We start from the raw sequence: 13,686 nt of genomic DNA, 5'->3' as shown, positions 1-13,686 counted from the left end.
GCTCATCTGACTCTCAAAGACGATAGTACAGTTCCAGAAATAGACACAGCTAAGCAGTCAATTCATATTCTCAAGACCTGGAACCTCTGTCTGTAGGCAGTGAGTGTGGGGAAAATGTGAGATAAAATGGGGAAGGTGGTATGACCTAGAGTGAAGGTTTTGATATTACTCATGGGCTTATTTGAAGAGAAGTGAAATATTATGGGCCATGTGATACTATCATATGCTGAGAGGTGCTACCCATGTTCACTTCCTTTAGTGGATGGCTTTCTAGGTGACAGATATTCTTATTGGAACTTCTTTTTGGAGAACTTTATGAATAACGAACTTGCCTGTTGGGGAAGAAAATTCTCTAAAGATGGTTAGCTGCTCACGGAGAGTCTATAGGAATGAATCGAAGTACCGTCATCTCTCGGTACCCATGGGGGATTGGTTCCAGGACTCCTCGAGGAGACCAAAATACACAGATGTTTAACTCCCTTATATAAAATTGTGTAATATTTACGTATAACCTATGCACATCCTCCCATATCCTTTAAATCATCTCTAGATTACTTATACCTAATACAATGTAAATTCTGTGTAAATAGTTGTTATACTGTATTGTTTAGGGAATAATGACAAGAAAAAAAGTCTGTACATATTCAGTACAGCTACAGCCATCTATTTTTATAAAAAAATATTTTCCATCCACAGTTGGTTGAAACCACAGATGTGGAACCCACAGATACAGAAGGCTGACTATATACTGCCTTCATATGAGAATATCTTAACTAAAGAGACTTAGACTAATTTAACAACCTGGATTAAAAGTAATGTTGAAGTCGGATTAGGGTTTGCTATAGGGTTAATTAGGTGGGTTTTGTATCATTGTTTAGAGGAGTACCTTTATTTCTAACTATGCACGTGTATATACTTACTCTCCTTCCCATTCCTTTGGCTTTGTAAACATTGTGTATTAAACATAAGGAGATGTTGTTTGATATGTGAGGTCATGACTGGTAACATCTTTTCCTGTGGTTTGGAGTGCACAGATGCAATGTCCCATGCAACAAATGACTGTTCCCCTCCCCTCCCACTGGCCCTCATCCCACTCTGACCAGCAGTATACTACTTAGCATGTTATTAGTGACTCTTGAGGATTCTGGGGTTGACTTGGGATGCCTTAACTGGATCCTATGGGCCTGAGAGAATCTGCGGACCTTCTCAGATGACCTACAAATTTTGTATTTATCTTCCCCCACTCCAAAATGTGTTCATAAGGCTTTTATCAAACTTAGGTGACCCCAGCAAAGGTTTAGAGTAGCTTTGCCTTCCGAACTTAACTACCTATTCCACCAGTACCGATGGTGTGCATAAAAGAACCTGAGGGCCTATATCATATAGAGGAAAAGAATACTGGTTTAAAACAAAGGTTGGAATGCATATGACCTCAAGGGCTGCCCGGAATTGTCAAGCTGGGGAGTCTCCTAGGGTTAACTGATAGGGAGTCGCTGGCTGGTGGTGAACATGTCCTGCATACAGGCTTTTGGGAAAAAACTCAGGTTAAGCTGAAGCAGTGGTAGCTTTTGGTAGCTTCTGCTGTAACAGGGAGAAAAACGTGGCATCCTGGCTGGATTCTTGTGAAGTGATATGATGTATCTTAGCCAACTTTCCTTGTATACAGTGGGTGCTCAGCATGTGCAAATTCTTATTGTGCACTGCCCCTCCCCACATCTGCCTGTGTCTGTATGCAGTACAGTTGCTTGTTTGGCTTTTCTTCAAAATTCAATGGAGAGGCTTTCTCTTGGTGGGTCTACCCGTAAAGTAACATGTATTTTCTCTCTCCAGGAGACCCATTACCGTGGTGTACCTGGAGCTGTGCAAATTGGTGGACCTTCTCTCTCTCTCTGCCCAGTCTCTCCCTCTTTCTTTCCCCCTCTCCCTCCTTCAGTCCCTCCCTCCCTCCCTCCCTCTCCCTCTCTGTCCATCCTTCTTCCCTTTCTCTCCCTTTCTCTTTCTTTTAATGGTCCTTTTTTCTCTTCCCTGTTGATCGTGTTCTGCAAGCATCAGACTTAAACCACTTGCATTTGTCAACGCATCTGTGGCCACCACTGCTCCCAGCACCCATCTCATGTGTTTTCATTTCTGTCTTATCACCGCTCACTCCTGTCACTTTTCATGTTTCTAAGGTTTTGCTAGAAAAGGACTGGCCAGCACAGAGAAGAATTTCTCTCTATCCGAGGTGTGAAAGAGCTAATCACCTCTCCTTAGGGGCATGTTTTTCACAAGGGAACTTCTTCCAGCTTTATCCAGGTGCTGTCCCCTCAGCAGCATAAGTTGTATATGTGTTTGTGGTGCTGGGGTGGGGGTCGGGGTTGCTGTTTTGTTTTCTGCTTATTGTGTTTTTTTCAACTAATTATAGGTCAGGGTTCTCAACCTTGGTTCTACATTAGAATCATCTGGGTGGCTTCTGAAACTCCTGATGCCTCCGTTCCCTTCCAGAAAAATTAAATCAGACTATCTGGGAGTGGGACCCCTTCAGTATTTTTTAAATTTCCTCAGGTGATTGATTTCAACATGCTGTCCAAGTTGATAACCACCAATCTAAGCTAAAATTCTAAAATGTTGGAAGGCTGAATTTCAAGTCATGGAAATTTGATTTTATATTTACAAACAACAAACCTTCCTAATCAGCACATAGGTGCTTGTCCAAAACATACCCTATACAAAAAATATATACGTATGAAATAAACAAAATGTGGTTTCACTTTTTTTTTTTTTTGCTTTAACAATGTTAAAGAAACCTAAAGCATTATTAGTTGTTTCAAAAATTGATCCAAATATAACCATGTTAGAAAAAAATACATGTTCATTGTTGTGTTTCTCCCAAATTTCACACACAGTTCAGAGAGCATTTCTGCCTATATTTTTAGCTAAGCATAGAGCTCTTGGTCCGGGAGACACTGAGAATTTCAAAATAGCTTGTTACCTAAAAATATACTTCCTGAAATGAACTTGAGGCCCAAGAGGGATGAATGGCTTTATTTTTTTTTCTTCTATATTTACTGTTACCACAAGAAAGCAAATCTTAAATTTATATATCTTTATATTTTTAGACACCCAGGAAACAGGTGCTATGCCCAAGCTACAAAGACAGTTGCAGGACAAAGTATCTAAGACAGAAACCTAAAATTCACAGGACAGAGAGTGACTGTGGAAGGGCATTGAACGTGTTCCTCTCTAGGCAAGAGAAGAGGGAACACGAGGCTTTGCTTAGGCCTTTCTAAGGGTTATGCCTTGGAAAAGTACCTCACAACTTTCTATGGCCCAGCAACTCCTCCAGTGCCCCATTTCGGTCTAAGTGCTTAATATTTATTAGTCTAGCATGTAAGTATTAATTCATGTTTGCTGGTTAAGTGCCTAGTAGCCTTGTCATACTTCACTGCCTGTCGAAACTAATGTCTTTAATTAACATGATCACCATCTCATTGAGGAAGAAAATGGGGATAAATTTAAATAAAGGTGTTATACCTTTATTTAAACTGCCCCTAGCTTGCAGTGTGTATTTTGCAAAGAAGAGTCTCTCTTCCATATTTTATTGAATAAACGTGAATGAGTATCACATTTATAATCACACTCCTCTCTAATCTGAGTGCAGAAGCTCTATATCCTATCCTACTTGGTATCAAGGGCTCCTTGTATTCATCCTGTGTTCACTCATTTATGCAATAAACATTTTTTATACCTTCTATGTGACAGGTTCTCTTCTTGGCACTGGAGATGTAGTAGGTAAATGAGGGGGAGAAAGTCTCATGGAGCTTACATATTTGTGGATAGATTATTAGCAAGTATGTGATGCGGATAGTTTGTGCAGACAATAAAACAGAGTCCTGTGGTAGTTACTTGCAGGTTGCTGTGTAGCATGAAGAGGTGGCATTTGATCAGAGACCAGAAAAGTGACAGGAAGCTAAACAAAGGTAATAGCAAGTGAAAGGCCTGAGGAGGGAATGAACTTGGCTTCTTCCCAGAAAGGGGCAGGAAGCTGGCCATGGTGGTGGTAAGGGAGAGGCACGGAGGCAGATCCTTAGGTGGATTCAGCTTTTATTTGCTGTGATCATACTCCAAGGCCTCACCAATGCTTGGGATCGTGTCTAGGAGACACTCAGTAAGTGTTGGTTCATCAATTGATTTCCCTTAAACACAGAGAGAAGTCAGTAGAAGTAGTCCCTTGAAAAGAAGACCCTTATAGCTCTTTGAGGAGTAGGTCAGGAAAATGGTGGTAAAGTCTTGTGCCTCCACCAACAGTTCCTCCTTTTGTGTGGCACTTCATGACTCTGTGAGGTTGTAACCTCCCTGCCCAGCTGGGCGGTGATGCTCGCCTGGCTCCCACATCCTCTGCGCTGCCCTCTATTTTGGGTCTGACTTGGTCTGTTTCCTGTCTTATTCACCCAGCTAAACTATAATTTCCTTAAGGGTACTTTTATTTGTGGGCCCAGCACTCCGTACTATGCAGGGGCCCATCTAGGGTTCTTTATTGAATGATAAGATTTTTGTAGAAAGTTGGCCTTACGACAACCGTTGACAAAAGCAAGTGGCTACTCAACCACCCCAACCCCTCCCCACCCCTCACCACCATACAATGGATTTTATTACAAATTGCATACATGAGGGAGTTCTAATCTGATGTGAAGGAATTATTTTGCCTTTCTTCAGATTCATTCCATGACATCAAATTCATTTGAAATTGCGTAACATCTTCAGGAATTCATTGGCAGGCTGCCTGGCAGTTGGATAATGATTTAATATATCTTTCTCTCTCCTCAGTTAACAATGACATGATGGTCACTGACAACAATGGTGCAGTCAAGTTTCCACAACTGTGTAAATTTTGTGATGTGAGATTTTCCACCTGTGACAACCAGAAATCCTGCCTGAGCAACTGCAGCATCACCTCCATCTGTGAAAAGCCACAGGAAGTCTGTGTGGCTGTATGGTAAGAGAGCCTTTGAAGAAGTTATTCTTTCTTTTCCCCTTTTTACATAATGTATTCTCGTAGTACACACAGTCAGTGTATCTCTGTCCCCTAAGTGTAAACACCCGTTGCATTTCCCTTTCCTTTAGACCATCTCTCTTTCGATTATTAAATGTAGTTTCTAGGGTGTTCTCTGCATGTACGTGTACGTTTATATGGGTATGTCATGGTATATAAAACGATCTTTAATATAGTAAATCTGGAAACTCTTTCTTGTATCAAGAAGAGGGATTTGCCACTTAGTAGGCATTTAACCGACACCTCCTCACTACCCCACAGTGAGACCAGGAGCTTTGTTCTCGTGAGGCAATCTCAGGTCTGGAAGAAGACGTGATGAAAGGTTGGCTGTTGGAAAAGACAACCACCTGCCAAAAATGGGGAATCTACTTGGAGAACCAGAAAAACAACCTATTTTTTTAGTCAGAAATCCTGGTTATATCATTCATATAACCATTGGGCTAGGTATGACTTATTTCTCGGCTCAGAACTACATATTTCTTCTTTTTTTTTTTTTTTTTTTTTTGAGATGGAGTCTTGCTCTATCACCCAGGCTGGAGTGCAGTGGCACATTCTTGGCTCACCACAACCTCTACCTCCCAGGTTCAAGTGATTCTTCTGCCTCAGCCTCTCAAGTAGCTGGGATTACAGGTGCCCGCTACCACGCCTGGCTAATTTTTATATTTTTGGTAGAGACGGGGTTTCACCATGTTGGCCAGGCTGGTCTCGAACTCCCAACCTCAGGTGATCCGCTCGCCTCTGCCTCCCAAAGTGCTGGGATTACAGGCATGAGCCACCTTGCCCGACCAGAACTATATATTTTTATTGGATCACATTTTCTACTCTCTCTCTCTCTCTCTCTCATTACCTCCAACTCATATACACATCTCAAATAGTAATTATACATACACAGTGGATACTCATGAATCATCTGATTAATTCATGATTATAGATTGTGAGCATGAACAAGAAATAAACAACCTTGATCTTTAGAAGAGTTGCAATTTTGCAAAACTACATAAATTCATTAATGAGATATGACATTTTGCAGACTTATTCTGATGTTTTTAATTTATTGGCCATTTTTTAAAAAGTAACTTATGTGGCTCCTGGCTAGTTGACAAACAAGAATGTAAACCCAAATATCTCTCCCCCTTTTTTGGGAATAAGTCATTTGAGACCCCCAGACCTTGTAAAGCTAGCCTGATGATAGATCTGGAAACTTTACCAATTTCTGTACATACCAGGGGATGAACTGGTTTCTTAAGAAAAACTGAAGGAATGTTAACAGCAAAGACCTGTCATGACGTACTTGCCAATATGATGTGATACCTGTCCATGTCCACTTCTAGGTAACGCTGTCAGAGAAAGGATTTGGACAAAGAGTGTGTTCAGAGGAGAGGGACCAGTGTGGTTAGAGGCCTAGATATCATGCTGTCTTGAGGAATGGCCTGGGCAATTAGACGTGGTTAGTGCAGTGAAGGGAGATCATGGGTTCTGCTGATGAAATTGAAAGGCTCTCAGGTAGAAAATCTAATAAACATATTCTGCATAACTCTGAAGGGTAGAGGGAGGATCCGTAACATTGGCAAGAGGGCAGACTTGCGCTCAGCATAAGTTCAGACATTTTCACAATCATGGTTTCCCAACAGCAGAACAGGCTTCCTTTTCTGTAAGCACCAAGTGAAGTTCAGGAGGGGCTGGATGACCATGTGTCAAATAGAATGCAGGAAAGATTGAGACACCAGACTAGATGGCCTCAAAGCTTCCTTCCGTGGTTTCTCAAATATCTACGGTGGTGTGAGCGCTTACTTCTGCCACCCAAAAAGGCTCTTTTAATTAAGATTTTTGTTTTTCTGACCAGTAATACAAGCCCAAATCATTGAATGTGAATCAAGTCTCTCTACAATAGAGGCTTTGCTAGCCTCAAAAAAATGTGAGCATGTCGAAGAGAGGAGGCCTCCCTGTTTTTTCTGTGTCCCAGCTACAAAGGATAAATACAGTGAACATTATTTTGACCTGTCTTGGCCAAAGAAAGTTCTCCTGTGAAGCCAGGGCTGTTGCTAATGAGAAGGGGAAGTGTAGGGGATGCTATAGTGCCCTCCTTGATCCTCCTTCATGACCAAGGCACTCACTCCCTGGGAGTGTTGGCTGTTGAAGGTTCACTGCTGAGTCTTCCCTCCAGTGATGGGAGCTGCTTCATTCACGTTGGACACTTTTCATGGGTATCCAGCATCCCATGGCTAGTTGATGCAGAGAAACACATTCCTGGTTATTTTGCCGTAATGTGGGACATCTTTGAAGGACCATCTCACGTTCAGAGCTTCCAAGGCATTCACTGAGGCCTTTGCTGCAACCTGCATTATGGCTTAGCTTTTTCCTTCTGTGCAATACTGCTGCCTTTAGTCCCTTACAGATGCATCTCCAAAAACCTCCTGCTCAGAACTCACAGCCTCAAGGTCTGTTTCCAGGAAACCTAAACTAAGACAGGAGGCTACTGTAAAAATAGCCAGTGTGGAAACCGAAAGGCTCTACTATGATTGTAGATTTCAGTGGGGTTTTTTTTTTTTTGATCAGTGTTAGTGTTTTTTTCATTCATTCATTCATTCATTTAACTAATGTCAGTTGTGTGCCCATTCCATGTAAAATGCTTAAGCTTCTTCCAAGGATAGAAATATTTTATAACCAAAGTTATTATTATTATTATTATTATTGAGAGGGGGTCTCCCACTGTTGCCCTGACTGGAGTATAATAGCGTGATCTTGGCTCACAGCAACATCCGCCTTGTGGGTTCATGAGATTCTCCTGCCTCAGCTTCCCAAGTAGCTGGGATTACAGGCGCACACCACTATCACCCGGCTAATTTTTTTGTATTTTTAGTAGAGATGGGGTTTCACTGTGTTGGCCAGGCTGGTCTCCAACTCCTGACTGTGTGATCCACCTGCCTCGGCCTCCCAAAGTACTGCGATTACAGGCATGAGCCACCATGCTCAGCCTCCAAAATTAATTTTATCATGTTGGTTCTTCTTTCAGTGGAAATTGATAACCTCTTCAATGGCTAAGAGTAAATGTTGTGGGACAAAAAAAGTCCGTATTTACTTCTTTGTGTTTACCTTTCCTATGCTCAGCTGTATCCAAAAAGGGTTTGAAAAGTTAGCTGTGCCTGGCTGTTAAAACAGGAGTGAGTGGAGAAGGCAGTTAAGGACTTTACTGGGTCTCAAGTGTTACAGTTGTTTTCTCTCTGTGATTTTAGTTCTCTAAGTAGCTAAGAGGTGGAAAACCAGAGGCTCTGGAAGAGCTGCCCAATAATGATAGAGCAGCTTTCTTTCATGGCTCACGGTTCCTTCTTTGGCCTCTATAAGCATCACAAGGAAGAGGGACCATGACTTTCCCTGGGCACAGTGTACCTTCATTCTTCATTTTATTACCAAAACCAAAAACAACCTACACACACACACACACACACACACACACACACACACACAAAAAAAAAAAAAAAAAAAAAAAAACTGTGGGGACAGGGAGGAAGGTATTCTTGTTCCATGACTACAGCTGATTTGAAGACTGCCCAGTAGCTTTGGGGTTTAGGATGGGTAGATTTCTAAATATGCGTGATTTGTTGTTTGATTATGCCAACTTTCATTTAGTTTCATTTGGTCTCCTGATAGCCACCCTCAACCAATTATTCTGCTTGTCACTCTTCCTGTCACACCAGGGACCAACTTAGCAAAGCCTTGCTCCTCTTGTGTCTTTCGGAATTCTAGTTGAAGACCCCTTGAGCCCCTTCGCAAGCAAACACATGTACCTCCACTGGAGTCAACTCTGGGCTGCATGAATGTCAACACTGGCACCATTCCTGCCTGGGCTGTCCTCACCCATACCCTTGCCTGTATCTCTTTGTCAACAGATTGTCCCTTAGTGTCCTTGACTTAAGCACTAAAAAGGAGGTATTGGTCAAAGTTGCTCTTTCTCTCATGGGGATGGCCCCACATCTTTTACAGGTGCAAGCTGTGTCTTAGCTGCTGCTTGCTTCTAGCCTGCCTTCCATTTTCCTTGCTGTGAGCAGTGAGCCTTTGTGCATGGGGCAGGGAGGATTAGGGGAAAATTGGTGAGCGAGTACATGGCTCGCATTGGCTCATGTGTGCACTCAGAATCTTCATAGAAGATTACTGTAGCAAAACTGACCGGTCCAAATTAGCCCTTCCTTCCACTCCCTCTCTAGACAGAATGCAATTCAAGACAGCAGGTATTTTGCATCTAAAAAGGACAGAGGTGAAAGGGAGGATGTCAGATTAACCTTGTTGGACAGTCATCCAAGATAGTATGTTCATGAGGGAGCAGAGGGAGCTGGATAGAGAGGTGATGCCCTTTTCCAAGAGAGCCAAAGTGTTCTTTTGTTCAATTATAATAGTGGACATTAATCATGTTGTTTAAAAATCTAGTGTACCCTGAGAGCCAACTGAGCATTTCCTAGGACCCAGGGAAAATTCTGTGTGAGAAATTCTCTGAGCCCTGGGCTAAATTAGTCTTCAAATATGTGCTATGAAGGGATACTAAGTGTAAAAGTAGTTAGTTTATGACAGCATAAAATATTTCATTGAACTGTAAATGAAGAACACCCTGAAATCCTTTTCCGTTTCATGTATTTATTTATTTATTTATTTATTTTTCTGAATTGCTCCTTTCTGTAATTCGGGAAAGACTGCAATTCTTTATCTGGAATGTTTCTTCCCGTTTTTCTCAGCAGAACCAGCTGTTGACAAGGAGTATACCCTTCACACGCAATGCTCTGGGGCCCAGCAAACAAAAAAAGAGGAACTGTGACTATTTCCCCAGGCATGCTCTTTGAAAACAGTATAGCTAGACAGGACAGATTTTGCCAGTTAAACTAGGGGTGTGATGTGAGGTTTGCATTACATTCAGGATGGAAGATTTAAAATTATCCTGAGTACCTAGGAATGTTCTTTTTTTCCATGTCTTCCCCTTTAATGATGTAATTAAGACTTAAGTGTGTAAAATTCTCCACCAGGACTGCCCCCATGGAACGCGGTCTGCTCCAGGTGATGTTTATAACCACAAATGGGTTCCAAGAATAAACAAAGGAAAAACAGAAAAAGGTAGAAAAACATAGGAGACTATAGGACAGCCTGCGAATGCTGGAGAACAGGAACCAGCTGCCGTTGTTAGGAACAACTTCATGAAGGAAAAGTATTCCAGATTGCCTTTCTGACCGGAGGCCAAATTATTCATTTATTCTCTTTCTCTTTCTCTCTCTCCCTCTCCCCTTGCTTCCAATGAATCTCTGCACTCTAGGAGAAAGAATGACGAGAACATAACACTAGAGACAGTTTGCCATGATCCCAAGCTCCCCTACCATGACTTTATTCTGGAAGATGCTGCTTCTCCAAAGTGCATTATGAAGGAAAAAAAAAAGCCTGGTGAGACTTTCTTCATGTGTTCCTGTAGCTCTGATGAGTGCAATGACAACATCATCTTCTCAGAAGGTGAGTTTTCTTCTCTTAAGGGTCTGGGATCTGACATCTGTGCCAATTTTTTGCATCCTTGGTCTGCAGTGTCATAGAGCACATTCCTCCTGTGGTGGATTCCATACAGTGGATTAGGAGCCCATTCAGCTGGTGGAAAGACGGGCTTAGGGAGTAGCAGGGTTTGTTCTGGTTCTCATCAAATATGGTTGACTGGGGCTAACATTATTATTTGTCTTTGACAAATAGTTTCTTTCACCTAGAGCAGTGGTTCTCGAAGTGCAGCCCCTTGAGCAGCCAGCATGAGTATCACCTGGGAACCTGTTATAAATGCAGATTCTCAGGCCCCACTAAATCAGAAACGTAGGGGGTGAATCACAGCTCTCCGTATTTTAACAAGCCCTCCCAGTAATTTGGTGCAGCTAAAATTTGGTAATCATTGTTCTAAAGATTTGGATGGGGTTGTTTAATCTTAGAGGAGGACTTTCTTTATAACTGACGCTGTTTCTTGTACATAGTCCCAGGATTTGTCTTTAGGGTACTTGTCATCGATCCCATATGAGAGAAAAATTGAAATACAGAGAGGAAATAATGAGCTTACTCTTGGATAAAGGGTAAAATAAAAAGTTTACCCTTGAAGCCAGGAGAAGAGTAGATTAGATACTAGCCTTCATCTTTGAAGTGCAGCGTTTACTCGGCTTGAAAGGAAGGCATAGACTATTCCCTCAATTTTTAATAAGAAGAGTATTCAGTGGCTTAATTATAAAAGTATTATATGCTCTTCATCAAAAATTTCAAACAATCCAACAGTGTGTGAAAATTAAAAATGAAAGTACATTTCCCTCATCCCCTCACTCCCACTGCAACAGATCATCTGTATTGACAATGTATTAGATGCACACATGTCTCTATCATTCATTCATATTATCTTCCACTCTGTCCTCTCTCCCAATCACTCCCTCTCTTCCGTTCTCCTTCCCTGCTTTCATCCATCTGTCCATCCTTCCATCCATTCCATCCAGTCATCCATCTTTCAGTGCAACTATTTGATCATACTATATTATTTTGCAACGTTTTTTAAACCCAACCACTTTTACAATTGCTTCTAAACAAGATAGAACACATAGATATACCTTATATCTTTTAATTTAGTCTCAAATGTCATCTTATCTCCCATGGTGGATCTTACCATGTCTCTGTTGGTGGATTATCTTCCGTTTTTCCACTTAATGCTACATTGAATAGCTTTGTAAAAATATCTCATGCATTTGTGCTAATATTTCTGCAAAGCACATTGCCAGAAGTGAAATTTCTAGATTACAAGTATGTGTATTTTAAATTTGAATAAGCACTATTAAACTATTCTCCTCCCAAAAAGGATGTGAACATATAGATTTCCACGTACCTTCTCCAGCACTGGGGATGGATAAGTCTTTCAATTTTTACCGACGTGATAGTGTAAATAAATATTAATAGTACTCTCATGGTTGTAGGAATGTAAATTCAGGAAAGGGAAAGGTTAGTTTAGTCAACAGTAGGTCTGATTTAATGAAAAAATCTTCTTGAAATGCAAGTGCTGGCTCTACACCCTATCTCTGTGTCCGTGTGCATTCCACTTGCGAGAAGAGATGTGTCCTCGTGATTCGTGTTTGGTGCTTAGTAGCACTGCAGATCCAGCTTGTTCTCTTCCTGTGTCCTTCACCTACTGCCATTCTCCCTCTCTTCCCGTCCAGCTTCCCCCAGGCCAACTTCTCAGTGAACTGAAGGCAGGCATGCACATCTTGTCAGGGCAACACTTTCCAGGTTACTCTTCCTTCCTATGTTCTCGTCTTATAAATGGTCCATTTCTCTCCTTTTCTTTTCTTTTTCTTTTTTTTTTTTTTTTAAGATGGAATCTCATGCTGTCGCCCAGGCTGGAGTGCAATGGCACGATCTTGGCTCACTGCAACCTCTGCCTCCCAGGTTCAAGTGATCCTCCTGCCTCAGCCTCCTGAGTAGCTGGGACTGCAGGAGTGTGCCACCATGCCCAGCTAATTTTTGTATTTTTAGTAGAAAGAGGTTTCACCATGTTGGTCAGGCTGGTGTCGAACTCCTGACCTCAGGTGATCCACCTCCCTCGCACTCCCAAAGTGCTAGAATTACAGGCATGAGCCACTGTGCCTGGCCTCGTGTTCTTTATGTGATTTGCGTTAGGACGGAAATCTAAATAGATTAAATCACACGAAATATGGTAGCACCTGATATTCTGACTTACCACGTCAGCTTTCTTCAAGTAGTTCACCTTTTAAAAGAAGGCCTAGCCTAAGCCAAAGGAATTAATCTTTAATAGCGGAATACCCAGGCACGTTTACTGGCATTGAAGAAGCTTTTCTCTCCTTTTGTATACTGGCTTTTCTACAGTAGACAAGTTTATTTCCTCCAAAAGGACAAAAGTTGATAAATGGCCTACAAGTTGGATCTATATTTTATTATTGAATATCTTTGTCAAAATATCTCATGTGTTTTATATTTTACTATAAGCCTTGTAGATATTAATGACTTCCATTTTCAGAGTATTTCAACTTAGGTGATCGTCATGGGCATCCCTCGTATTTTTCCTCTTACTCTCAGACTTTCTTATGAAGTGAGATAATAAGCATAAAGACAGTTTCTCACTGTACAGTACAGGAAGCCTTTCACAGCTGATGACTCAAATGTCTGAGTGATTTCAGAGTCTTCTACAATGCTCCAGGAGGTGGGGGGCGGGGGCGGTGTTTGCTTTTTAAGCATCTCTCTTCTCTGTGGTGGGGTATTTCTTCCACCTCAAACAGCAGACATTAGGAGCAACATTTTGTATTCCATTTCTCCTCTTATTGCCACCATCTCTTTCTATTGAGGAATGAAAACTCTTTTTTTTTTTTTTTCTTGAGACAGAGTCTCACTCTGTCACCCAGGCTGGAGTGCAATGGTGCAATCTTGGCTCACTGCAACTTCCGCCTCCTGGGTTCAAGTGATTCTCTTGCCTCAGCCTCTCAAGTAGCTGGGATTGCAGGCGTCTGCCACCACGCCTGGCTCATTTTTGTATTTTTAGTAGAGACAGGGTTTCAACATGTTGGTCAGGCTGGTTGCAAACTCTTGACCTCAGATGATCCATCTGCCTCAGCCTCCCAAAGTGCTGGGATTATAGGCGTGAGCCACCGTGCCTGGCCAGA

General features: G+C 41.8%; 1 protein-coding gene across 4 annotated transcripts in view; it reads left to right on the top strand.

Annotated features, from left to right (window-relative positions):
* The window catches only part of TGFBR2 (transforming growth factor beta receptor 2), an 88,020-nt gene that overhangs the window by 33,565 nt on the left and 40,769 nt on the right, over positions 1 to 13,686 (top strand). For all 4 annotated transcript variants that reach the window (XM_077990475.1, XM_015132323.3, XM_015132324.3 and 1 more), the window contains 2 exon segments: positions 4,807 to 4,975; positions 10,326 to 10,516. In XM_077990475.1, coding sequence (XP_077846601.1) covers positions 4,818 to 4,975; positions 10,326 to 10,516 — 349 coding nt within the window. In that variant the 5' untranslated portion in view covers positions 4,807 to 4,817.

The sequence above is a fragment of the Macaca mulatta genome, chromosome 2 (genome assembly GCF_049350105.2).
Source record: "Macaca mulatta isolate MMU2019108-1 chromosome 2, T2T-MMU8v2.0, whole genome shotgun sequence".
Taxonomy (NCBI): Eukaryota; Metazoa; Chordata; class Mammalia; order Primates; family Cercopithecidae; genus Macaca; species Macaca mulatta.
Note: the sequence above shows the minus strand (reverse complement) of the source record. Positions and strands in the feature narration are given on the sequence as shown.